At 41.4% G+C, this 26,350-nt stretch overlaps 1 protein-coding gene across 13 annotated transcripts in view; it reads left to right on the top strand.

The window, feature by feature from the left end:
- Window positions 1-26,350, top strand: part of RBFOX1 (RNA binding fox-1 homolog 1) — a 1,178,577-nt gene that overhangs the window by 263,238 nt on the left and 888,989 nt on the right. For all 13 annotated transcript variants that reach the window (XM_066561182.1, XM_066561192.1, XM_066561190.1 and 10 more), the window contains exon 3: window positions 12,855-12,887. In XM_066561182.1, the coding sequence (XP_066417279.1) occupies window positions 12,855-12,887 (33 nt within the window). The remainder of the gene's footprint in view (window positions 1-12,854; window positions 12,888-26,350) is intronic.

Here is a 26,350-nt window from a genome sequence, read left to right on the forward strand (position 1 = left end):
AATAATGGTGATGATTAGTCAGAAGTACAGAAGTGAAAAGCAGAACTCTTGTGTGGTTTGTTTCTTAGTAACAGCTGGAGCAGGAATTGCCTGTGATGCCAAGGCCTGTGCTGAACATCACCAGCTTTAGGAACTGTTTGTCTTGGCCTGGGGGGCTCAGCTTGGGCTGCTCTCATACAGGGGTAGCTTTTTGGCTGCTCCTGGAACATCACCTGTCTCAGGTTTTGTGTTGCTGAAATGGCTCCTGAGGTATTAAAGAGTCTTTTTTTCCCAGCCCCATGACTGAAGAAGAAGACAGGATTCCTCAGCTCTGGTTCTCAGGGTTGTTTATTTTCTCTTATCTCTTACATTCCTTCTCTGACCTGCTGAGATCTCTCTGGCAGGTCGGGATGAGGGACACTGACCTCCCTTGGGGTGGTGTTGGCTTTTTATACTAAAAACTACCTGTACTTTATTTACAATAATTTTCCAACACCTATCACCTACGTTAGACAGTGTGTCCCTACTCTAAACCAATCCACAAGTGCCACCATCACAGCAGAAGATGGAGGAGAAGAAGGACAGGACAGACCCAGATTCCTCCATCTTGCCTCCTGAACCCCCATTCTAAAACCCCAAAATTCGACTTTTTTACCCTGTGACAAATTAACTATCATTCTACTCAAAATCTTGTGGCTTGTAAATCCTCCCATAAAGTTGGTAGTTTTTTCCATGGGTTAAAATGGAAGGCACTGGTGTTTTTGACTCTGTGCCAAGGTCTCTGAGCCCCCTGCCAGGGTCTTGAGTCCTCCAGGGCAGGCAGAGGAATGTCCTGGGTTCCAACACACCTGTAAACTTCTCTGTCATTTAAAGCAGTCACCTGCCTCAGAACTAAAGAAATTTCAGGGTATGAAATGGAGCCAGGCTGGAGGGGAGCACCTAAGTTCCATACAGGGCAGACAGCTTTGTGTTCCTGACCCTCTCTGGCTCTAACCTGGGGCATTGTGTGGGGCTTCAGGGATGCTTTTGTGTTCTTTTTATTTCCAAACAGCAACTTCCACTAAAATCTCCTTCAAGTGGAGCTGAATTTACTTCTATTTTATATTGACATGATTTCTCTCTCCAGAACCTGGTTGTTGGTGGCTTTTTGCTGGTTTGTCACCTTGGACTGATGGAGCCCTGCAATGTTCCTTTGGTCTAAGCAGAAGGACCTGGCTCAGGGTTCATAGGCAGGAGAGCTTTTATCTGCTTTGAAAGGGGCTTTCAACAACACCTGGTTCAGCATTAGAATCTTCTGATCAAGAGTGTTTAAATGGTACATTGTAATTGGAAAGCATTTGCATGGACTTTTAAATTATTTTTAATCACCCACTGTACATAAATCCTGGAGTAGAGAGCTTAAAGAAAAGCTGATTTATTTCTGAATATTTTTTGCACAGGGAAAATTCCAAAAGACAGAGCTATTTCTGCAGGACCCTTGAGGGACACCACTTGGTGCTGCATTTTATTATATTGCTTAGATTTAAGTTCTGGAGTTCTGGAATGTGCAGAATATTATCTGTACATTTTCCTGCTTTTTAACCACGCCTTTAAAGTCAGAGGATCCTCTCCTGAAGAGAATAGGTGTTGCTTATTGACACTTTCTTCTTCCTAATTTAAGGTTTTCAGTAGTGCCCATGTTTAAAGTATTTCACATAATTCATTGCACTATTTTCTTCCTGCCCTAGGAAATTATAAGCATCTCTTGCTGTGATCTTTCACTCCAAGGATTAAGACTCTTTCTGTATTCATAAATGTGATGAATTCTAATAACTGGTGTGCCAGGGAGCTCTGGGTGATGGTCAGAAGGGGCAGGGGAGCTCTGAGGGTGGCTCCTGCAGGGTTCCTGGAGGTGCCACAGTGCTGAGGGAGGATTTCTGGGGACATTTCAAATCTGTTTGTCCAGCCCACAGGGATGAGGGTTTGCAGCATTAAACACAGCCAGGAGACAGGTATAAACCTACTAATGATGAGAAATCAGGAGTGAAGGATTTGAATAGCTTACATCTGCCTTTGAGACCGAGTGATCCATCTCTTATTTTGTATTCCTATCAGTCCTGAATGAGCAACAGCTGTAGCTTAGAAACAGATGAGACTTTCTCTTAGGAAATGCTTCTGTTAAGGGCTTTTCACAGCCCTGTCACAGTTTAAATGGACTTTCAAGCTGTGCTGGTGTTAAGTCCCCTGTTTGGGGCCGGGCTGATGGAAGAATTGCTCTCCATTTCCAGCTACAGTGACTGCCGTGTTGTCAGAAGTTCCATATTTTAAAATATGAATCAAAATTCTGAATAGTTTGACACATGGCACTTATGTAGCTAACTCTTAGGACACTGGTGCCTTTTGTGTAATTCAGTTTGCAGTAATAGCTCCCAAATATAGTAAAACTCCTTTAAAGAAAGTACTTAAGGTAAAACTGAGCAATACTGACCACAAATCTTAAACTTCCCCACAGGTAAAGGGGCTGTGCATTGCTTTCTCCTGGTGAAGTATCTCCCTGCTCTCATCCTGCTGATCTATTCCCTTTTTTAATGTTTTAAATGTGTTGCTGTTGTGAGGTTATTAAGAAGAAAGTGTTTCTTTTAGTTTAGACATCAAAGTACCCCAGTTCTGCTCCCTCCCAGTGCTGCTTTCCCTGCTGACTGCAATCTTTGGGAACGGTGGTGCCTTCCTCCTGTGCAGTTTACCATGAGAATCTCACACCATGGATATGCACCCTCAGCTCTGAGTCCTCCCAGCAAAAAGATGGAAAAATACTTGATTATTTCTACCTCGGTGTAAGAGAGCAACCTGAACTGGAGGTACACTCAAGCTGTGAATGTCAGGGATAAATAGGCAGCTTACAAATGGCATTGAAAACTGTCTGTGCTGCTGAGAGGGAAAAAGATTTGGTTTCTTATTGTTCTGCTGGCTTTGGGTTGATTTTTAAAAAAGAGAAAAGTGGCGTGTTTTGATGAGGATGATTCAGAGCGATGGCTTTGCAAAGTGCAGCTCTTTTCTTCCAAAGTTTGCCTTTTACACTGAATTTCTTAGGCTGGGCTGCTTGGTTGTTCTCAGCTGGTGCAGTGACAGCCAGGAGCAGCTCTGTGCTCGTGCAGCACGGGCCGGTGGCATTAATGTGTCAACATCTGCTCGCTACAGCAGAGGTACCACGACCTTGCTGTATCATCATTAATTTCCCCAAAACAAACCAGCCAGAACTAGTGCTGGGAGAAACAATTTGGAGAACATCAGCACATAGTTGAACTTGTTTAGTCTTTGGTATTGATGGAGGGCTGTTGCTTTTGTGACCAAATCTTGTCAGGACCATGAAGGTGGGGCCTTGCTTTGCTCAGGGGCTCTGGACACGCTGGGCCCAGCAGGAGCTCATCCCTGGGAAAGGTGGGAATGAGCATCCCAACCTGAGGGGAGCTTGGCTGACTCCACAGGCTCCATTTTAATCAGAACTCATGGGAATGCTGGCAAAAAGCTCAGTCTTTGTTTCTGTGCCTCACAGCCTGAAGCACAGAGGGAGAAATGATGGAGGAATGTGTATGGGAACTGGTGTGATGTATTTGTAGGGCCCCCGTGGCAGGAAGGAATGATGAATCTGACTCCATGTTCTCAGAAGGCTGATTTATTACTTTATGATACTATATTATATTAAAGAATACTATACTATACTAAAGAATACAGAAAGGATACTTACAGAATGCTAAAAAGATAATAATGAAAACTGGTGACTGTCTCCAGAGTCCTGACACAGCTTGGCCCTGATTGGCCAAAGAGTGAAAACAACTCCCAGCAGAATGCAATGGAACAATCACCTGTGGGTAAACAATCTCCAAACACATTCCACATGTGAGCACAACACAGGAGAAGCAAATGAGATCAGAATTGTTTTCCTTTTCTCTGAGGCTTCTCAGCTTCCCAGGAGAAAAATCCTGGGCAAGGGGAATTTTTCAGAGAATGTCAATGCCACACTAAGGAAGGATTAACCTTCATTTAAACTTGTTCTGGGAAGGAGCTTAAATGCACAAAGGGGTTCTCTCTGCTCCTCATCCTCAGGGCAGCTCAGAGTCCCACAGGAGACTCTGGAAAGTGTCCCGAGTTGTCATTAATTTTTTAGCACTGACTAAGTATCCTTTCTGTATTCTTTAGTATAGTACAGTATTCTTTAATATAATATAGTATCATAAAGTAATAAATTAGCCTTCTGAGAACATGGAGTCAGATGCATCATTCCTGCCTTAGGACATTCTCAGCAAATACTGGGAATATAACACTGGGAAAAATACTGTTTGGCAACAGTTGAAATTTAAGGCAGCTATAAAGGTATAATTGAATTGCTTTGTCCCACAAGCTCTAATGATGGCAAATCAGATATACTTGTATAAAGATGAATTATTTATTAAGACAAATGAACAGACAAAAGATAACAGATGGAAGATCTTAATCAGAATTACTTCCTATACTGCATAAAACTAAAAAAAATATGGTTGATTAGAACATCATAAAACAGTGTATGATATCAAGGTACTTATATTAAAGCTGTCAAAAGAAATGGTATGGATTAGGAGTTGAATGTAACTTACCACCAAAATAATGGTAATGCCCAAATTCCCTCACTTAACCCCAGGGTAGTAACCATGGAGCAGGCATCCCTACCTGTGGGACAAACTCCACACATTTCCAGGAAAAAGCATGGAAGATTTCTACTTTGTGAAAGTTTGATGTGACTTCTTTGGTTGTACAGTGGCTAGAAATCCAGCTTGCCTTGTCAAATGTCTCCTCAAACCAAGATGTTTATTGGCACTTGGGAGATGCCAGTCCAGTGCTAACCCCATGGTGCCAAAATAGCTCCCTGTGAGACATCTTGTTCTGTTTGAGTTATCTGGGATAACTCAAATTTTTGTTATGCTTAACAAACAACAGATGAGATTTTATGGGGGGTAGGATGGTAGGATGTCCTGCTACTCCTGTGGGTGGTGGCTGCTTGCATCACCTTCCTGTTGATGCCTTAGGATTTAGCTTTTATATTTTTCAGATCCTGTACAGTTTTAGCATGTAACTCTAAAACTCCATAGCCTGCCAGCTGCTGTGCTCCCATTTTATTCAGATAAAACTATTCCTCTCCAGGCCTGAAACTCAAGGAGACCTCACTGTCTCAGGCCCCAAAAGATATAAACAAAAGCGAGTTGTGGGGGAGCAAACTGGGGATAAATGACTTCATTAGCTGAAGCTGTAACTGGAGGATTAACCCCCGATGTGTAAATGGACCAAACTTATCATTATGTAAAAATCTCATGCCCATCATCCATCCTGGGTGCAGCCTCTGGCAGGCTTTGACTCCCCAAGGTGTATCTATTGAAAATGCCCACTTTTATTTTTGCCTAACCTGTTCCAGGTGGCCACTCCAAGGCATCAGCATGACCTGGGCAGAGGTGGGAGTTGTCTCAGCTCTGCTGTCTCAGCCCTGGCAATGCCAGTACCCAGCTCCTGTCCCCCAACAGAGGCGAGGAGAACCCAAGGGTGCAGGGTGTCCCCTGCCATGGGCACTGCCTGTCCTCTGCTCAGCAGCCCAAATTCTTTCCAGGGCTGGAATTGTGCAGGAGTGAGGGCTGCTGGGGGCTGCCAGGTCACTGCTAATGCAGTTCCTGGGTGGAGTTCATCCCCTGGAGCCTGACCTGGTGCTTGGGAGGCTGATGGTGTGTGAGTGCCTGGCTGCTGCACGGGGGCAGGGGGATGCAATTTTCAGGGCTAATGATTGTGCTGACCTGATGTCCTCACACAGCTGCTTTCTATTACTGCTGCTTAACTGGGCCAGGGGAGGCTCAGGGGACTGGCTCTCTGTAATGAGCTGCTGTGCAATTACAGCACTTACTGCAGGACACCAGGGCTAAATCTGCCTCGTTTTTGCTTCATCATCTATTTTTATATTATTCTGGCATAATGTGGGCATTCCGAAAAATGTAAGTTTATTGCTCCTGGGTGAAATGGATAGTGCTAATAGTGCTGCTGAGTGTGGTCAGGGAATTGTTTCATTGCTGCCTTTTCGCTCTGTCCTCTTGCCTTGCAAAATTATTGACACGTGAAAAGAAAAATCAGCAGAGATCTATTTGTTTATATTTATATTCCAGGTTTTTTTTTTCCTTGCTAAATTAAGCAGGAAGCATTAATAAAATCTCTTACCAGAATCCATGGAAAAGCTGTAGTGGCTCAACAGTTTACTTGAAAATGCTTTGTTTACCTTGAATTTCAGATTTAGTTTATTGCAGTTGCATTCTGCATCATGAATTTCTACCATCTAATAAGTGTGAAATCCCACTTTTGCTGACTTCTAGAAATTGCCAAGATTATCATAGGCAGCAGTGCATGAGGATATTTTGCTAAAGGTAAGGATAAAGTAGGTTTAGGTTACTTTTAAGAGGACAGCAAACAGAGACCATACATGTTATTGCATACAAAACCTGTTTGTGGTTAACTTATTGTGTATTGATGTTTTCTCTCATTACCTCATTATAAGTGTAATGGAATTTATTCCCAATATTAAAGAGGAGCCATTTGGGAAGTTCTGTGCAGGTCAGGTTGCTTTGTAAAAGTGAGTTCCAATTTCAAAGAGAAAACCATGTTGTCCTCCAACTCTTTTGTACCAGGCACACAAATATACAGAATCTTTCATGAAAATCGTTGTATAAGTTAGTTAGAACAAGTGTTTCATGGGTTTTTTCCCTTTTATTTATTTATTTTAGAGAGTTTATTTGGTTACACTACAGAAATTTTTAAAAAGATGATATTATGACTGAGACTTCATACATTAAGTGAACTATCCATGATAACTACTCCACATTTTGCAGACTGATTTATAGAGCAAATTTAAATTAAAGATCTTAAAAGGCCAATATTAATTGAGCATCACAAACACTACTAGGATGTAGTTAAGAGCAGATATATTTTTCACCAACTGCTGAAGTCATTGCCTGTAGACTTACTGAGTTAACAGAAATTTGGAGTAACCTAATGCTGTTATCCATAGCAGTAAATAAACTGAGCAAAATTTAATTAAAGATACATATCTATGAAATATGAGTCTTGATTCCCCCTGTTCTCCCTTCAGCATATTCCATTCATGTATGCCTTTAATAGATTGGATTTTTTTGCTGGGCACTCATGTGTAACAGCCATAGGTTGTTGTGTTTAGCCTTGTGGAAGCCCCAGGGAGCTGATCCTGCAGGATGTCCCAGGAATTTGTCACTTGTGCTTTCAGGAGCAAGTGCTGAAGGGCAGCATTTTACCCTCACAGCTTCTGTGGGGCTCCCCCTTTGCTTTTTTAAAATTGAAAGCAAATTTTAAATCCAAGATTTAATTTGCTTTAAAAAATTAAATCTTGGATTTAAAAATGTAGGTATTCATTTTCATGTCGCAGGCAAAAATCCATCTGAGAGTTTTCTTTTCTAGAGAGTCTCGGTTTGGCTATCTTGTTTATATTCTGAAGAGAGGAGTTGCTATAAATAAACCTCTTAAATCCTTCACAGACAGTTTTAAAAAAATATCCAGGGTGTTAATCAAGAAAAATAGTTTTAGGTTAGAACTTTATTTGAGCATTACTCAGAACAAGGGTAAGAACACAAATGGAAAAGCCCAGCCTTGATGAGTTAACATTCTTGGGTCAAGTCCCACCTTCCAGACACTCAGGAGAGCTTTGGTGACCATTAAGGATTAGGTTTATGAAGGGCCATGTGGGGCTTCTTGGTAGGCTCAGGTAGGAGAGGGGATGTAAAAGTTCATTTTGCTTCACTTTCCAGAATTGCTTTTAGAAATCAAGGGGGTGAATTAAAACTGATGAATTAGCAAGAAGGTGATCTCTCTTGCATGCATATTTTTCTATGCTTTTGTAGAGAGACTTAAATACATTTAAAGAACAATTTAGATTTATAGCTATATTTATCATGATTACTTCACTAAATTTGGCAAGACGCATTAGAATTCCATGTTTCAAAGGCACAGTGCTTTAGGAAGTGAAATATTACAATATGGTTTAGCTTATTTTTCTAATTTTGTCAACACTAAAAGTGCCAGACAGCACATTGCTGTAATTGCTGTAGGGGGGTAGAATATAAGGAAATAAAGGTAGTGTAGAAAGTAATCTTAACCCTAAGGAGCTGCAGCTGGGCCAATTATCAAAGATCAGGAGCAGGCCTGACTTTAACAGGCCCCAGCTGTAAGCAATGAGAAGAAGATGCTATAAAAGAGTGGGGGTGGCTGGGTGAGAAGGGAACTGGAGTCAGTGGCTGCTGTGTGAAGAGGAAAGAGTCAGTGCTGTGAGGAGCTGCCCACGAGAAACACCAAGAAGGTATGGAACTATTGTGATGAGGAGACAGCAGCATGGAGCCCCTGCAATGGGATGACAACCCATTGCAATATTCCTAAAGGCTTGTTGGTTGGTTTGGTTTTATCTTTTTGCTTTCTCCTGTTCTCCTGCTGTTGTTTATCACAGTGGAGCAGTGAGATCACAGGTAATTGCTCACATCATGGAGTCAGAGCTAGTGAGGAACACAGCACAGGGAGGGTTTGAACAGACAGGTGTCTGCTAAGGAAGGCAGGAGCCTGCCCTGAAATGGAAAATGTAAACCCCCTTCCTCTGAATTGTTATAATTTTTAAATTAATGAACCCTCAGGCAAAGATATGGGAGTAGGAATAACAATTCTTTATTAGGAAAAATTAAAAAAAAAAAAAACAAACCAAAAAAACTAAAGGAGTAATACAAAACAACACTGCCAAAGTGAGAGCAGTCCCTGTCCCCTGTGTGTCAGGGGGTGGCACAGCCCCATCCCATGGGGGCTCAGCCCTCCTGCAGTGCCAGCTGTGCTTCTGCTGGAGCAGGGATCCTGCACAAGGGTGAAATTAGGAAAATGCCTTTTATTTTGGAAAAAATAGGAACAGAAAAAGGGGCTTCACACTGGGGTGGGTGAGATGGGACAGTTCAGTGAAATTATCAACTCGTCTTCAGGCACAGGATTGATGAGAATCCTGGCTTGGAATGTCTACCTTGCAGTTTTTTTTCCTGTTTTTTTTTTTTTTTTCCTTTGAGCTTTGACACAGGGAATTTCTTGTACTTTGTATTAAAAGTTGATAGTAAATAAGCTGTCCAGTCTCATGTTTGAGGAGCTTTCTTAATTTAAGAGAGTTTCCTTTATTTCTTTTTGGTAAGGTGTTGTGTTGAGATATGCAACAAATAGCAGCCATTTGATTCCTGGTTTAGAATGGCAAATATTGTCCTCTGCTCATTCTGGAGAGAGGAGCTATGCATGCTCCTCAAGATATAACCTTTCTAAATGCTAAAAGCAGTAAACATCGTTTAAAAGACTCTTTTTGCAGTGTCATCACCATGTTTTTGTCAGCATTTGCAGGATTCCTTATGTAGAATGGCAAGTTCTGCATTGAGTACAAGCTCCAGGAATAGCAAAAAAGCCATTTTTAAAGGTGTTTTTTGTGTCACATCTAGCTTGTACCACAAGAAGAATAAATTGTATCTTGCTTGGGAAAGTGACATAAACCCAGGGTTTTTTATGTCACGGAGGGATTATGGTGAGAGAGACAAGGATCCCTCACCTGAGCCATAATTCCTCCTGGTGAAATTGCTGTGGTTTCAGCTGGGGCATCAAATGTCACGGGGGGAGCAGCAGGAGAGAGAAAATGCTGATCCCTCACAGGAATCCCGGGGCACAGCAGTGGGCAATTGCAGAAGGGGATCTGTAAAGGGGAATCAGGTGAGCTGATGGGGCCACACCTTGTGTGCAGCCCAGCTCTCCTCTCTGCTCCTCCCTGGGCTCTGCCCATTCCCACCTTCTGCAATAATTACCTTATCATGGACACATCACTCCGGGTGCTTCTGGCCCTGCATTGCCTGGGGTGGGGGAGAATAAATTGCTTTTGTGTCTCGGGTGGCTTGGCTGCAGATCTTAGCTCTGCCTAAGGAGCTTGAGAGCTGGCAGTGCCTTCTCAGTGGATTTAATTGAGTGATCACACTGTGACACACAGACACTTCCTCAAAAGCCTCAGCACAGGCTGGCTTGGAGCTGCAGCTCTTTTTCATCCCCATTACACCGCTCCCGTGTCTTCATTCACTGCTCCTCAAAGGTGACAGGGGATGCAGCTGCTGGGCTAGAAATTGCAAGTTTCAGGAACAGGGGGGTAGGAGTGAGGGGGAGGAAGAAATCAGTCATACAGATGGAATGATAATTCACTGTGTTAAGACACATAAACTTAAATAAAAATCACTGTTAAAGCTTTTAGATAATTGTCAGGTCTTCACAGACTAACAATAGTCAGCCCATTAGTTTAATGAGTGCTCTTTGACCCATAATATTAAATGAATGTGTTTCACTGTTTATTAATTCAACATTAGCTTGAGGAATGCCATTATTTTAGGTAGAAACACTCCATCTCTGTCTCCCTTGGTGCAGTGGTGAGTGCACTATCAAAGATCACAATCCCTCTGGCGTGAGGATCATTCTGCAGAGTTCCCAGAATAACTCAGTGTCTGTTTGTGCCCCTGTGTCCAGCCTGGGTGCAGATGTTCTCTCAGCTGTGCAGCTCTGGCTGCTGCAGATTTCAGCAGGAAAACTCTGCTGTGACAGCCTGGCACCCTGACCTGCTGAACCAGGGCCACAGAAAGCTCCTCTCTTTGCAGTGTCACTGTGTTATTTGTCATTTTGTTTGATAATTTTTCATTAGTATGCTTGGCCTAAGAATGTGCTAATGGAATTTGATAAAAATGTAAAGCTGGGAGGAATTGCTAACACAGAGTGTGTTATCCAGGAAGAGATGGATGGGCTTGCAGACTGAAATAAAAGTGAATTAATGTTAGTAATACCAAGGAAAAGGTCATGCTTCTAAGAACTAGCTGGAATTCACCTGCTGAGCAGGGATTTATCAGACAATAACGTGTAGAAGAAAGATAGGGACATAATATGTCCAGTGGTCCAGCTGACCACTGGGTGACTGTAAAGCACCAGGAAGGTACAAAAATATAAAAGAGAAATACAGTCTTTGGACACTTAGGGTGAATTATTAAAACAGAAGAGTAATTGCCTTGCAAGGCATTAGTGAGTCCTGGCTGGAATAGTCACATTGTCCAGTTCTATTCACATTTCTTGCAAAGCTGATGGAGGGAGAAGATAGGCACCTTTGACAGAGGGTTTAGAGCAGGATTTATGGCAGCTTCAGGAAGCCCCCCTCCAAATTCTGCTGCTTTAAGACAGGTTTTTGGTATATCCTCTGCAATATGTGCTTTTAGTAATTTCCCTCCAAGAAACATGTAATTAAATTGATATAAGTGGGGTGTAACTCTATGAGTCTATTAGTAGAAAGACCTTTTTGTGAGGGGATGCTACCAGAGTGACCTAAGGGAATGGATGAGATTTTTTTTTGTATGGTTTATTTTGGAAAGGAAAAATAACTGCAAACACCAAAAAATATTGATGAAGAAGAGCAACAACAACAGCAAAAAGGAGATAGGTTGTTTGTAAAAAAATAGAATTTAAATAAGGTCAGCTCTGCTTGTGTGAGAGAAATTCTTGAACAGCTTCAAAAATCCCATTAGTGACAAAGATACACATTTCAAATAGAGCTGAACCTGGGTTTGAATCAGGTTAAATTAAATAACTGTTTGTGATTGCAGGTGCTGGGTTGTGATGTGACAGGAGTTCATTTCCATTCCGAAATTCCTCTGGAATAAGTTTTTGATGAATCCACAGATGTCTCCCATTGAACAGCAGCTCTGCACACAAATTGTCTCCTTTGCTGTGCGGGCTGAGCTCTGTTCAATAAAGGCTGTGCTCCCCTCCACCTTCCCTCAGCCAGGGTCATGGCTGGGCGCTCCTCCTCTGCTCCTGGGAGCCTGGGAGAGCTGGGGATGTCCTTTAGAATGATGATTAACACCAATATAAAGGAAGATCTATTCTCCTGGAGACAGAGTTATAGCTAGGTGTCATCTGGAATTTGTGAGGAGACTGTTAAGGGCTTTTCAACCTGGTACAGTGGTGACAATATTGGGACATAAAGTTCTGACAAAGATTTTTGTCTCACAATGTGGTTAAACAGCCTTCAGAGTCTAATATGAGCTTATTAACGTTGTGTCTGTTGTTTGACCTATGGCAGTGTGTATGTGTCTTAAAATGTTTCAGTTGCTTTAAATGATAAATTGTTCAAGTTGCTATAAACGATGAATTTCTCTCTATTTCCAGCAGTGGATTTTGTGCAGTTTTCCATAGCAGTTCACTTGGTATTTCCCTGGTGTTGGGCACTGACCTGAGCTGAGCTCAGTGTAACCCTGGGGTGGCAGAGAGCTCAGTGGTGTCTGTGCTTCAGGGCAGCTTTGGCTGCTGGAAGTCAGCCCAGCAGACTGTCCCTAGTGAGAGGGATCTGCCCAAACTGCCTTTGTCCCACTCCACATGGAACTTCAGGCCTTCAGACTGTGTTGCTTCTACCACTGTGGAACTGAACTCTTTTCAAAGAGTGTCCTGGGAATTGTGTCTGGGTTGGAATGCTTATGGTTGCATTGCTTGTCATCAACAAATTAAAAATTAGTAAAAATAGAGATGTATTTTCCCAGTTCTCTCTTGGTGTATTTCCTGGATTTTTACCCAATATTCCTGAATTTTGCTGTTTTAATTAATGCCTGGTTTTGCCTCCTGATGTGCATGAGAGGTGAAGAGTCTCAGTGTGAAAGACAGTTCTCTTCAGTTCTGTTCCTTCAAGCCATCAGAACCAATTGATGTCAGTTACCTCAAAAGCCAATTAATCCCACTTCTGTTTTGTTGGATCAATACTAATGCATTTTTCCTGTAATTTTCAGGTTTTGACATCGCTGGATGCCAGCAAAGCTGAGGTAGGAAATTCTGTCTTATACTGGTGGAATATTAAATAGTTCTCAGTGCTTCTGATAGAGGGGCCAGCTTGCTTACAATCTTGGGGTGAAAGTTTAAGTTACTTCAGGGTGACATTTGTGCTGCTTCTAGTGCTTAACGAGCCAATCTTTGGAAATCTGGTCATGGTATAACAACATTTAAGCTCATAAAGCCCTTCTGGGAAAGTTTTGCCATTGTGCACGTCTTTCTGAAGGTTTCCATGGCATTCAAAACCACACAATTCCAAGGTTTGTTCAGTGTGTGTTTTATTTCCCACCCCGAGAAGGTGCAAGCTGACCTTGCCCTGTGTCCTTCCCTTTTTCTCCTTTGATAGAAGTGGAGTGCAGCTCTATGGGTAGAAAGACCTTTTTGTGAGGGATGCTCCCAGAGTGACCGAAGGCAATGCCAGCAGGGAATGGATGGGAGGGCTCATCTTGGATGCTTTATTTTGGCTCCTCAGCCAAGCAGGCTTGTTCCTGCTGCAGAGGTGGTTCTGGGGCTTGGCACATGTTCTGTCCATCTCCACACGAGCTGCTTTGCCTCACTCTTCTTGTGCCATGAGCTGCTGGAACAGGCTGGAGCATGGGAGAGCAGCTGGATTTTGTGCTGAGCTCCCATTGAGTTCTGGAGAGCCGTCAGCAGTGTTGTGTGTTAGGTGCTTGACATTGCTGCCGGTTAGCTCGATCCTTTTGGGCTCACATTTATTTTGTCAGCTTTCCTCTTGATGTGTGAGTGTTTCTGAATGGTCTGGAGGTGTTCTTAGAGGTGCAAATATGCCGATTATTGGAGTATGTTTGGAGTAACCGACTGCTGAAGAGAAGTGGCAATGCTTTGTGAGCACAAAGATGTTCAAATGCATTTTCCTCTCCTGAACAAGTCACTGTGCTTGTAATGACTGGCAGATATTTTAATTTGGTGCACAGTGCCTGAGTCATTTATTTGTAACATCAGTTGGAAGCTCAGAGTGTTCCTTGTGAAGCCCTTCTCAGACTCACAGTAGGGAATTTGTGGTGTGCTCCAAAGCCAATGTTTAACTGTGACAAAATGTGTAGGTGACTCTAACTGCTGGATAAATTTTTAATATGAACCTTTGGTAAATTAAATTGCATTATTAAGGAGAATAGATAAACTGTGCTAGTTACTTCAAAGAACAAGAACATGAGTTCACTTGCATGCTGCAAAAGAATGAGATCATTCATTTTTATTTAGATTGAGACTGTAATATTAGTGTTCAATTTAGCTGGTCTGATTCAATTGCATACTTGGCTTGTCTCAGGGAGTTTCAGGAGTAGGATTTGTATCTGTTTTTTTCACTGTTGCACTGCTCAAATGTTTGGTGCTGTTCTATCAGGAGTCCACTAATAGTAATTTTCAGATTCTTGTTTTGTAATGGGATTTTGGGGGCTGAGATTTTTCACTGTGTGGGTACTGCTATTGACTCTGCTGCCTTTTATGCAATGTTTTCTTATTTATTTGTCAAATGTTCTCATGTACGTTTTTCTCTTGTGTGTGTAAAATTCTGGGAATATTGCAAGTTTCTGTGTTGGCCGGTTGAACTGATTTGTTTGTTTGGTGCTCTATTGATTCCAAAACCTTGAGTTAACACATTTGGTTGATTTTTAAGAGCTCACCAGCTGAGGTTTGTGCCCCAGCCTGTGGGGCTGCTGACTTTGTAGGCACAGATTGTGTGTGAGAGGTTATGGTTGGGTACTGTTTCTCCCATTCATGGAAGTGCTCAGAAGGATTGCCAAAGTTCTTCAGAACAGGGCAAATCCTAATTGGAGGTAGAGGGTAATTAAATATTTTCCTTCATGAGGGCATCAATGTTGTTGGGAAATAGTCTGACTGAGTTCAGTGGAGTAACTCACATAAAGCAGGAAATAAAAAGATAACAGGCATGCAGTGCTGGTTGATGGATTCCTTTGGCATAATGGCAAACTTCCCAAAATTTCTTCCCGAAAGCCACATGGGCACAGCACTACAGTTCTGCTGGGGTTTGAGGCATTCCATAAGTGTGGGGATGACAGGACACACAGGACATTTCCTCAGCTTTGACAGTAGTGGCCCTGAGTTTTGCCTGATTTGATTTGATTTTGCTTTACCTTTGGGTCTTCATGAACAGTTCTGAGAAAGGTGCAGCCCCAGATCCCCTTGTTCTGGCTTTACCTTTGTGCCAGGTCTTGTCTCATTAGAGCTCCTCTGTTGTTTGCTGCTGGAGTGCTTGTGTGGAAGCTCTCTGCTCTGCTTTTGAGTAAAAAACACTTAGATTTGTTTTCTAAAATCTTTTATCAGAGCCTCTACTCTGCTATTGAACTGTTGATCTGAGTAGTCTTGAAATTTGTTTATTCCTTTTTCTTTGTTCTTAGGTGACACTGCCGTGTTCCTTTACTAAATTTTGTATGAAGTCTGGATGAAAACTTAGTGTGTTTGTGCAGCTACTGAATGTTTTAGGAGGATACAAACCAGCTGGGTTTTTTCTAAATGCTGGTTGCCACATAGCACCACAGAGATGAGAACAGCGAGAGGAAGCTGTCAAGTGATCCCAGGACCTTCCTTCCATCATTTAACACAAAGGGACAACAAATAGTGACAGAGTCAAAGCTGTAGGCAGCAAAGCCTTCCAAAAATAATTGCCAAATCTGCCCACAATGTGTCTGTTAGGGTCATAGTCTTGTAAGTATGCAAGTTAGAGGCATCTTAAAAAGGAATAAGTTATGCATAGGTAGTCAAACACTAAGATTTTATCACAGCTTACCCTGGGTTCTTGTTCAAACCCAGATTTTTTTTTTTATTCTTATTCAAACCCAGATTAGCAGTTTCTGTCAATACAATTACAAAATGGGCCTGAGATCAGTCTCAAATACAGCTGTAGACTGTAGCAATTCCCATAACACACAATAAAATAAGTTTTCATGTAATTTGCTGGAACAGTTTGAGGAATGCCTTTTTTCCATTCTGCTAACTTTAGCTATTACAGGTATATGGCATCTAGTCTTTGTATTGTTTTTTGTATGAACATTTTTCCCCATGAAAAGATGTCTCATTCAGCAAACTATTTGACTTTCCAGTGTTCTTCCTTCTAATTAGCAGTGAGAATAAATGATCTTTATGTTAGGCAAAGCATAATTTCTTTTTCTGAAACAAATGGTGTTACCAAAATAGAACAGAGAAAGCTTGTTGTGATTCCTCTTTTCCTCTGCAATATTTGAATAAATGATACAGTGAAGTTCAAGGCCTTGTGAGAAGTGAGAGGTCATGCCTGATTGAAATACAAGTTCAGCATAACTGTGTGTTAGCTCTCTGCCTGCTTTAATGGGAGGGATGTCAAGGCAGCCTATTTTTTACTCTCATAAAGAAAAGGGTGCCAATATGTCTCAATAAAATGGAATCAAAATCAGCTCGAAGCCCAAGGAGGTTAATAAATCACAATTTTCAGGAAACCTCAGAATAATAAGGAGAATATGGCTCTAATGATAACAAAAGTGTGGCTGATTTATCCAATGATCCAGCAGGTCCTTGATGACCAGGGAATGTCACTGTTAAGCCCCCCATGTCCCTGATGTGGCAGGAAGGGGTCAGGCTGGGGAGCAGCGTGTTCAGAAAAGGGGCAGCTCATGGGTTCCCTTCTTCCACCCTCTGCTGCTCCCTGGGATTCTCCAGAGGAGAATCCACTGACAGGACAGGCAATTTCACTTGTTCTTGATTTGTACAACGTGTATGAGAATCCTGTCTGTGGGCAGGAAATGTGTTTGCAGGAGTGATGTAAATGATGCATGTGCACGGTGTCCATGGCAGACACAGCCTGAAGGCCACCATCGGGTGGTGTGAGGGAGCTGGGGGTGCTCAGCCTGGAGAAAAGGAGACTCAGGGGTGACATTTTCACTCTGTACAGCTCCTGAAAGGGGCCTGTGCTCAGCTGGGGCTGGGCTCCTTCTCCAGGCAGCACTGACACAACCAGAGCACACAGCCTCAAGGGAAGTACAGGCTGGATATAGAGGTTGGTTAATACAGGTTGGATATTAGGAAGAAGTTTTTCACACAAAGAGTGATAAAGTTCTGGAATGGCTGCCCAGGGAGGTGGTGGAGTCTCCATCCCTGGGTGTGTTTAGCAAAGCCTGGATGTGGCACTGGGTGCCAGGGTTTGGTTGGGGCTGGGGTGGACTCGATGATCTTGAAGGTCTCTCCCAACCTGGTGATTCTGTGATTCTGTGAAGGGTTTGTGCTGGCTGATATTATTGTCTGCTTGCCTTGCACTGCTCCTGGGGGCCCCCAGCCCATCAGGATGTGCTGCACACTCTGCCCAGTGTCTGACACGCTCTGGAGGTGATGCAGAAAGAGAGAAATGAAGGAATCTCATGGGGAGGCAGCAGCAGAGCTGGGGTCTCACTGCCAGCAGGACCATACCTGCTTCTGCTGCCCACTCCTGGTGCCAAGGTGAACTCATTCCTTTTGGAAAAGGAGTCAGTGAGGTGTGTGTGTAAACAGATAGCAGATTTCCTGCTCAGGAAATATGCCTCTACCAATATTGTCCTACAGTGACTGCTTTGATGCTTTGCAGTGTGCTCTGGTCCTGCTAGACTTAGAACTCTCTCTGCTAGCTCATGAGGAATTTTTAAATCCTGTTGGCTGTCTGATTGATTTCTATGGGAAAACTATGATATCAGTGGGAACTTTATCTGGGGAGAGATGAATGCTTGGCTGGATGCTGTCAGGGTAAATTGCAGGTGCTGTATGAAAACCCCACAGCAGATAAAAACATGTCACTCAGTTTCCTCCCCTCCCTGCCCTACTTTATTCTCCCCAGCACACTTAACATGCAAGGACCTCGTGTGCCATCACTGCAGGGGATGTGTGTGCTCAGGACAGGAGACATTTCCATTTCTATTTTCAGGTTGTTTTTCAGGATGAGTGAGTGGATTACAGCTTCTCCTCGTTCTGGTGCATCAATACTTTGCATCAGCCACAGCTTTTGCTTGAAGCTGTGCATTGTTAATCTTACCCAGCTCTGTATTCCCTCTTCCCTCCAAGTGGATTGAGGCATGGAGTGATCAATCATGATGACTAATAAAGGATTGGCTATTAGTAATTTTTAAAGTTCCTATCTTTAGGATCCTTAGCAAGAAAATACTTGCTTTTAAAGAAAACTACATATCTGTAGGGGTATAGCATAAAGCTTTCCTTGTAGTCATAATTTTGATTATTTTAATCTCTGTAGTTTGTAGTGGGACTTCAGAATTTATCAAAAGGATAATTATAGCAGTAAGATTGTAATTTTTGCTGGGTCTGTCAAAATCACTTTAGATTTGGCTAAATCAAGCTGTCACAAATTGTGTATAAATAGGTACCAATACTTTATCTTAAAAAGACAATTGTGCAATGGTGCCATAATTCTGCATAATATACCTAAGAATATTTACCATTTCAAGTGTAAAATCAAGACTTATAAATGAAAAGGATTTTTAATTTTCAAGCTTTTAGAACTGAACAGTTGTAACTGTGCAGAAGTTGGGATTTTGATGTCGTGCCTTCAGTTATTTCCACTAAAAAGTATTTTTCAATCATGCAAGCTGCTTAAGGGTCTGAACTCCCAGTGAAAGGCATCTCTGGGTAACTCAGTGTCCCTTACAAATCCTGCTGAGCACCTTCTGTGTCTTCAGATCCCCAATAAAGCCTTGATTGGCAGTGATGGGAGCTCCCAGCTGGAGCAATTATCCTGACAAGTTAATATGGACATTGCAAACGTGGCAGGAAGGAAATTCATGGCACTGTGTGCCTGGAGGGTGACCCTGGGATGTGCTTGGGGTGCAGCCCCCCCTGAACACACCAAATACCTGCCTTCATCAGGATTTGATGGATTCCCCTCCAACTTTTATTTCCAAAGGCAGAATCCTGCCTTTCCTTTTAAAATTTTGAGGTTTAACCACATTAGCTACATATAGATGTAAAAGGACTACACAAAATGGATGGAGAAAAACTTTACAAAGTTTTCATCCATTTTTAACTTGAGCATGAATTTCCAGGATTGTGCTCCTTCCCTCTGAAATCCTGTGCAGTAATTTTAAGCTGTGCAGTGTGAGAGACAGTCTTGCTGTAGCTGCTACTGTAAAACCTAATTTGCTGCATAAAATATGAGAGCTATAGTGAAATATGAGCCTGGAGAGCAACTCTTTTGATCTTGAGTAGTCAAAAGGTTGGCATGTATAATGGTATGAAAATAAATGATGTCAAAACTGTAGGATATAATTTATGGTTTGGGGACTACTTTGCTCATGGAAGCAGAAGCTTCTACCACTGCAAAGCGAGTAGTTCAACAAAAGATAATGAATGGAAATTACAAACTTTCATAAACCCCCAGATAGACTGAATTGTGCAATTCATCAGTTTAAACACAACCAGTTGTCTAATTTACTGCTTATATATTATTGAATAGAGCATTTATAATATATCTATGATTGGAACTTTAGCCTTCCTTTTGCATTTCTTTCAATAAGTACTGGGCTTTAATTGTCATCCCGTTTGGCAAGGACTTGGACACATAAATTACTCAGTTTGCTCAGGTCAAGTGACAAAAGCTTGGGTTGTGTAGGCTTTTCCAAAGGTGCTTTTTGAGGGGTCCCAGCACAGCCTGAAGAGGGCCCAGGTGGGTCATGGTGCTCCTAGGAGGAGGATCACAAAACAAGGGCAGAATATTTGTTGACTGAAGTCTTTATGGCTTTATAATATGCAGGTTCTTACGTGTGCCTCTGGTAGCTCAGACTCTGTTGCCTACATGGGCTTTAGACTTGGGATATTTTTTATTATATGTATGGAAAATGGTCCATGGACTAATTCAGTTACCTCCATTTGCTTCATTCAAAGTTGCACAACCTTCCCCAATAAAGCCTCTATCTCTGCAAACAGTCTTTTAACTGGGCTAGGTGTTTTGGGGGTCTGGTTCTTGGTTTTGTTTTGTTTTGATTTTTTGTTAGTTTGATTTGGTTTTTTAGATTTTTTTTCCTGTTTTTAAATTTTGTTTGGTTGTTTTTTTTTCTTATTTGTTTGTTTTGGTTTTGATTTTTTGGGCTTTTTTGTTTGTGTGGTTTGGTTTTTTTTGAGCCTCTATCTTTCCTTTGAGGTCTGCTTTGTGAAACTTCTCTTTGTCCTTCTTTCACCCAAAGGCTGCCCAGTCCCTTTGTTCACAGACAGGGGGGACCCAAGGCTGGCTTTGTGTTGGGTGTCACTGCCCTTTGCAGAGTGAGCTCCTGCAGGGGAAATCTTGTACCCAGAGCTCCCCAGGCTGATGTGGCTGTTTGGATTCAACCACCGAGCCTGAAGCTGGAATTCTCCCGCAAGGATCTAAAGATTACATCCCTACCAGCACCCCCCACCCTGCCCAAATCTGTTGGGACAGGACTCCTAGGAGAATTCTGAAGAAAATGAGATTTAATAATGCCAGCTGTGAGCCATCGTGCATGCCTTTTCTGTGGGTGGAGATATAAACACACCCATTTCATGGACCTGTGTCTCCAGAATGTGTTTCAGTAAAGTGCATCAGGAATTTGATGGTGACAGAAGTGAATATAAGCTTGTCTCACTAAAGGCTTGGTATTGACTTGAAAGTGCACTTTGTTTATTGATTCTGTTTCTTACTTCCCTTCCACATCCTCTTGCTGAATGCTGTGAGTTTTCACTGCCTGTGGGAGAAGCTGGATGTGTTTTGATGGAGGTTTTAAAGTGCTGTATTAATCACACTTCTGTCAGTCCTCAGTTGTGGATTTCAGGAGTATCACACTGTCACAGCTCTAGATGAGCCATATTGATCTTGATGATTAAATCAACTAAAGGAAACTTGATTTCTGAGGGAAAACTTAATATTCTCAAAGCCCAAATCTTCACCTAAATATTTATAGGTGAAGAAAGTTGATCACATATCTTTGTTCTCTGATTATTACAGTGAGCAGCAACACTTAATTCAGATTCTCATCACAGTGATGTGATGTAGTAATAAATAAATTCCTGTGTATGTGTTTTCAGTCATGGGAATATGCAGAGGTAACTTTTTTCTTCTATCTTGGCAAGGCAGGAAGATAAATAGGTAAAAGTGTGTATGTGTTTAAGCAATAAAGTTGGTTTAATGGTTCAGGGGGAAAAATTTCCTGTGGTACACAGAGTAGTGACTTGATTGAACAGGACAGAATCATGCAGTTCAATTAATGTGCAAATATGTGTTCACTGAACTTTCATTCCATTTATCACATGGACATGGAAATAGGGTCATTTTTTATCTCTGTATTATGTATATGACATCTTAGTTTGCTTCTTGCATGCTGCTATGGGGAAAATAGCAATGTGGCACACCAGAGGCAAAAAGAATTGGAGATAAATGCCTCAGCTGTCACAAACATATTTAAGTAGATCTTTGTTTGAAGATAAATCTCTTCCTTCTGCAAGGACTAACATTCAGAAGGCCTTTGCATGCTCTTCCCATTAAAATTGGATGTATTCCTTGGCTGTGTGCTGGGAAAAATCATGGGCACCAATTGTCATGTTTATGAAGTACATGGTTAACAAAAGAAGTGTACTTATAGAAAACATCAAAAGGAAGTTTTAGCTGAAAGTACATTAATATTCACCATTAGCTGATTAAAATAAGGAGCCAGATATTTCAAAGTAACTTCTTTCTGATTCTTACCAAAGTTTTCTTCCATCCTCAGACCTCATGAAATTTGTTTGGGGACTGTTCTCATTCCTTTGACTAATTGTTGTAAATCAGGTGAGCAGGAGTACAGGTAGTTATTCAGTTCTTACACTGAAAACCTATACTGGAAATTCTCTTAGTAAAAAGTAGAGTGAATAAACTTCTGCCTTTTATTTTATTTCTATAATTGGTGAAAAAAAACCTTTCCTTTTCTCTTGATATGGAGCAAAAATTTACAGCAGCAAGGGCAAAATATGAAATTTCCTAAGTACAATGTAAATTAGCATGATAAAAATTCCCTTCTTAAGAGCCTGTAAGAATACTGGAAGGTGGTTAAGAATTTCATTGTTCAGTCTCACTGAGAGTCTAAAGACAAGACCTTTTGGCTGACATGGGCAGCTGTAAAAATTAAAGAGTAGCTGAATTCCACATGGAATTGTGGAATTATTTGCAGGCAAGGCTTATAACCTTTAAACAAAGCACAGGCCAGATTCTCTGCCAGGGAAATTGGCACAGCTTCATAAACTTTAATGGAGCTGGACCTTAATGGGACTGTGCCAGGTTTGAGGAGCAGTGAACGTGATCTCAATTTAGGTAGGAGGTGGCAGAAGCTGAGGGAGAGAAAGAGGAGTTTAAATTGTTAATAATCAATCCCCACAGGTCACTTTTAAATAGGAAAAGGTCTCAGCCTTGGAACTGCAGTGTCTGGTCAAATCCAGATGTCTTTCCATCAGATATTTAGTTCAACAGCTTTAATTTGTATGTGAAAATGCAGAAATGATTGGATTTCTTATTAATTAAATCTTTACTGCTGTTTAACATTGTGCCCAAGATGAGCAAAAACTTTTTGGGGAAAGTTTCTGAATGGAATGTGAGGAGTTTGGAGCAAAGAAACAATAAACTCCAGGGCAGGACAAAGGGAAATGTTTCCATCAGTACAAACACATTGATGCAGAACTTAGAGAGCATGAGGGGTTTATGTTTAGGGGAAATAATGTGTTTATAAAAATAGATGTTCATAGGTAACATCTATTCACAGATAAAGCAATTGTGAGCCAAGCAGCATTTTGGGTTGGGACTTCACCAGGAAGATGTGGAAGGGTGCTGCTGCCCATTCCCATTGTACATTTAGAACCCAATTTTCTAAGCAGCAACACTCACTGCAAAGGTAAATATCCAGAATTATGAGGGCGTGTTTGGAGGCAGTGTGTGTTTGGTTCATTCTTTTGACTGAAGTACTAAAATATTTTGCTTTCCCATTCATGTTTAACAGCCACCAAACACGTTTAGGAAACACATGTTCTGTACAAACCCAGGGAGGGTTTGAGGTGATTTAAAACTGCTGTGGTTGCTTGGAGAAATGTTCATTTTGCTGTAATAGGAGAAGGGAAAATCAGCATTGTTCTCCATCTCCTGCTTTGCATAAGCTGGGGAAGGTGAAGAGCAGTACCTGGTGTAGCTGCTTCAGGGGGAAAAGGAGAGAAGCTGCTGCCCAGCCCTGCAGAGGAAATAGAGGAGTAAACCTGGAGAGACCCTGGAGTGCTGGAGGGAAGGTGGAGCTGAGGGGCACTGGGTGAAATAGAGCCTTTCTCCTCCCCAGTCATGGCAACTGGGAAGAAAGATCAGCAAGGCATAGCCAAAATATTTCCTTTTCTTGAGTTTTCGCAGAGGTCATAATTAAAACTTGTCTTGTAGGGGAAGCCCCCTTTGCTTAGGAAAGATCTGCATTTTCCACCTCAGGAAATGGCAGGTGACAGAGGCAGCCTGGGGTCTATAGTTGCTTGTTAAGGCACCTTTTTCCCCAGCAGTTCCACATTTCTCTGCCACTAAAACATGATTTCAGTTTCTGTCTGATAAAGAGTTTTCAATTACTTGTAGTGTGGAAGTGGTTTATTCACTTTATAATGAATTATTATATGATGAATTATTTGCTGAATTACTAAAGTGTTCTAACTAAAGGACATTGTCTGCTGGATTGGGAATTTATGATTTTGGGACTAGGCTGAAATCTTCAGAATCATCTTCACAGGGTTTCTATAACAGAGTAACTCCCAGCAGTTGGTTTGAAAATTGCTCTCCTTGCTGTATCTCATTTCCTTCTTCCTTAGTGCCCTTTGTTCCCAAAGGACACAGTGAATGTCCTGAGTAGGATTTGAAGAATTCAGAGTAGATCCAAACCGTCTAGAGGAGCTCAAAGAGTTCAATCTTTTAAATTCTATCACATTTTTATGCAGACTTTACATTCTTCCACTTCAAACATAACACAAGAATTTCTTTCCTGCTCTGGATTCAGTGAATGTCTTTTGCTGTAACTTCTCTGGGGAGGCAAAGCAGCTCCCAGCTGAACAACTCTTCACATTCAGCAGGACTTCTGAAAACATGAAATTGAAAACAGCATCGTGTTTGAGCTCTAGATGATTTATTCTGACAAATAACACAAGGGCATCTCCAGATAAACACAGATGATTACATGTTGGTAAAGCCACTGATTGTCAGGAGACCAGAATAATGTTCTAGGAAGAAATATCTGTGGTGTTTAATGAATTTTGAAGCATCACTACAAAACCTCTGTTACAAAACTGCATTTTAAATCAATACTGAGAGCGTGCTGAATTGATAAAATCAGTGTTCAAGAGCTGAGCTATGTTCATCACTTTAGTTTTTCTTGCATGGACTTGAGAATGCAATTGGATTTTGGTTGTACTTTTCAGAGGGAAGCCCAGGAGCAGGTTAAGGACTAGACTTATATAAACAGAAAGCTGAACCAAACAGGCAGAGTAATTTAATCCTGTTTTTGTTAAGCTTTTGATAAATACTTTATTTATTGTAATACAGATCATAGACTCCATTATGGTTCTGATCAGGACAGTGCTTTAGGAGAGATCCTCCACAAGGAGAGGAGTTAATGGCAGTGAGAAATATTCCTGAATGTGGCTGTAACCATCAGAGATTTTGGTTTATGGCTCTTTACTTAATGCTTTAAATGCTAAATTAAAGAAGCCATTGAGAGTAGTGAAATGTGTCTTTTCTAATAATTATAAGAGCATTATGGCAGAGAGAATGGGACAGTTTAGAAACCATAGGAGCCATTAATTCAGCTGCCTCTCCCAGAGGTGTTTAATTCCTTATCACCCCCAGCCAGTGTCACTCTGCCACAAGGAGCAGATGCCTTCACCTCAACTTCTAGGCTGAAAAATTGCATCTCAAATATTTCCAGCCTCTTTGTCTCCTGAGCAGGAATGGTGATATGGAAAATTGAAGTGTTTGGTTAATGTCACCCAACACTTAAAACCAAAAATAAACAAACAAACCAGTCCCCAAAACAAATTAAAAAATCTCTCTTGCCTTGTACAGAATGATGTAAAATGAAGGCATATAATTGCATTTTGATTAAAGTAATTACAAGTAACCTTAATTAGCTCCTGATCCCATGAGTTTGAGGGAATGCTCTATTTAAAATAAACTAATGCAAAAAAATTTAATAATTAATAATAAACAAGAATGGTTTTTCCTTCATGCTTTCCTCATGTTCAAAAGTAAAGAACTCTCAAACATTAAATCAAGTTTAAAATGGCTGGAAGAACACTGGAACCATTAGGAACCTCATTGTCATCATTCCCATAACTGGTTTGAAACATGGCATTTTCATAGATAGGTAACCATTTACTTTCTACATGAGTTGCTGTGATAAGAATTTATTACAGGACCTCAGGGAAATGTTGTTACATCTATTAAAAAAAAAGTTACCATTAATTTTGTAGAATTAGAACATCGATTTAATTTGGCCTCCTTTAATTGATGTTAGGCAGCTTGGGAACGGATGTCCTCACTTTGTAAATGCACTTAATCACTTCTTGCTACAAAACCTTGAACATAATTTTTCCAATCAGAGCTGACAGTTGTAGGGTTAAAGCTCAACACTAATAAATTCACAGGGACTAGATACTGTACTACCTGCTCTCCTTCTTCAAAACACTGGCACTGCAAAGCAAGTCTGAATCATTTTAATTAGATAATCTCACTATGCATTCTTTTTCTAAATAAATTTTATTTGCTCCTGTTAGCACAGTAATTCAATTTGCTGGTGTTTGTCTTCTTGGGAGAAAAATAATTTCCTTGTGAGCTTGTAGGGCTGGCAGCTGGTGCACAGTGCAGAACAGAGGGGCTGGGATCTGGTGGCACTTTGGGGGCATTTCTGAGGGCGCAGGGGCTCTAGGAGCCTGTGGACAAAGGCACTGGCAGGGTAAAGGGCAGGCAGCTCAAAAAAACAAATACCAACATGCCCAGGCTAATGGTGGCACTGTCAGGGATTGGCAAGGAAAGAATCTCTTTAAAAAATCAGTTTGCTTTTTCTCGTTGTGGTCATTCTCCAACATACTCTATTTTGCTTGGAGAAGAAGAGATTGGTGTGTGAGGTGTTTTAATGGCTTATTTCTGATGTTTTATCAGTGCTGCAGTCTTAGTTTTCCCTGGAGATCATGGCCCAGGTAAGAATGAGCTGTTGCTTGGGGGAAGAAATAAGAACTCCAGAAGTCCTTTTCCTCCAGAATCCCACTTTGCACTGAAGTGATTTCCCTCTCATTATTAGTCTTGTTTACAATTTCCTTGGCACCTGGGAGGAGCAGCTGAGTAAGAGGGCAGAAAAGCCTTTGTCTTGGAAAATCTCCTCAAGTAGTCAAAAATCAAGATTTCTTTTGTTTTTGTTGTTTGTTTTTTTTTCCCACCACCAGTAGAATGGTGAAAAATTTCTGTGGCAGCTTTTCAGGC

The sequence above is a fragment of the Molothrus aeneus genome, chromosome 16 (genome assembly GCF_037042795.1).
Source record: "Molothrus aeneus isolate 106 chromosome 16, BPBGC_Maene_1.0, whole genome shotgun sequence".
NCBI lineage: Eukaryota > Metazoa > Chordata > Aves > Passeriformes > Icteridae > Molothrus > Molothrus aeneus.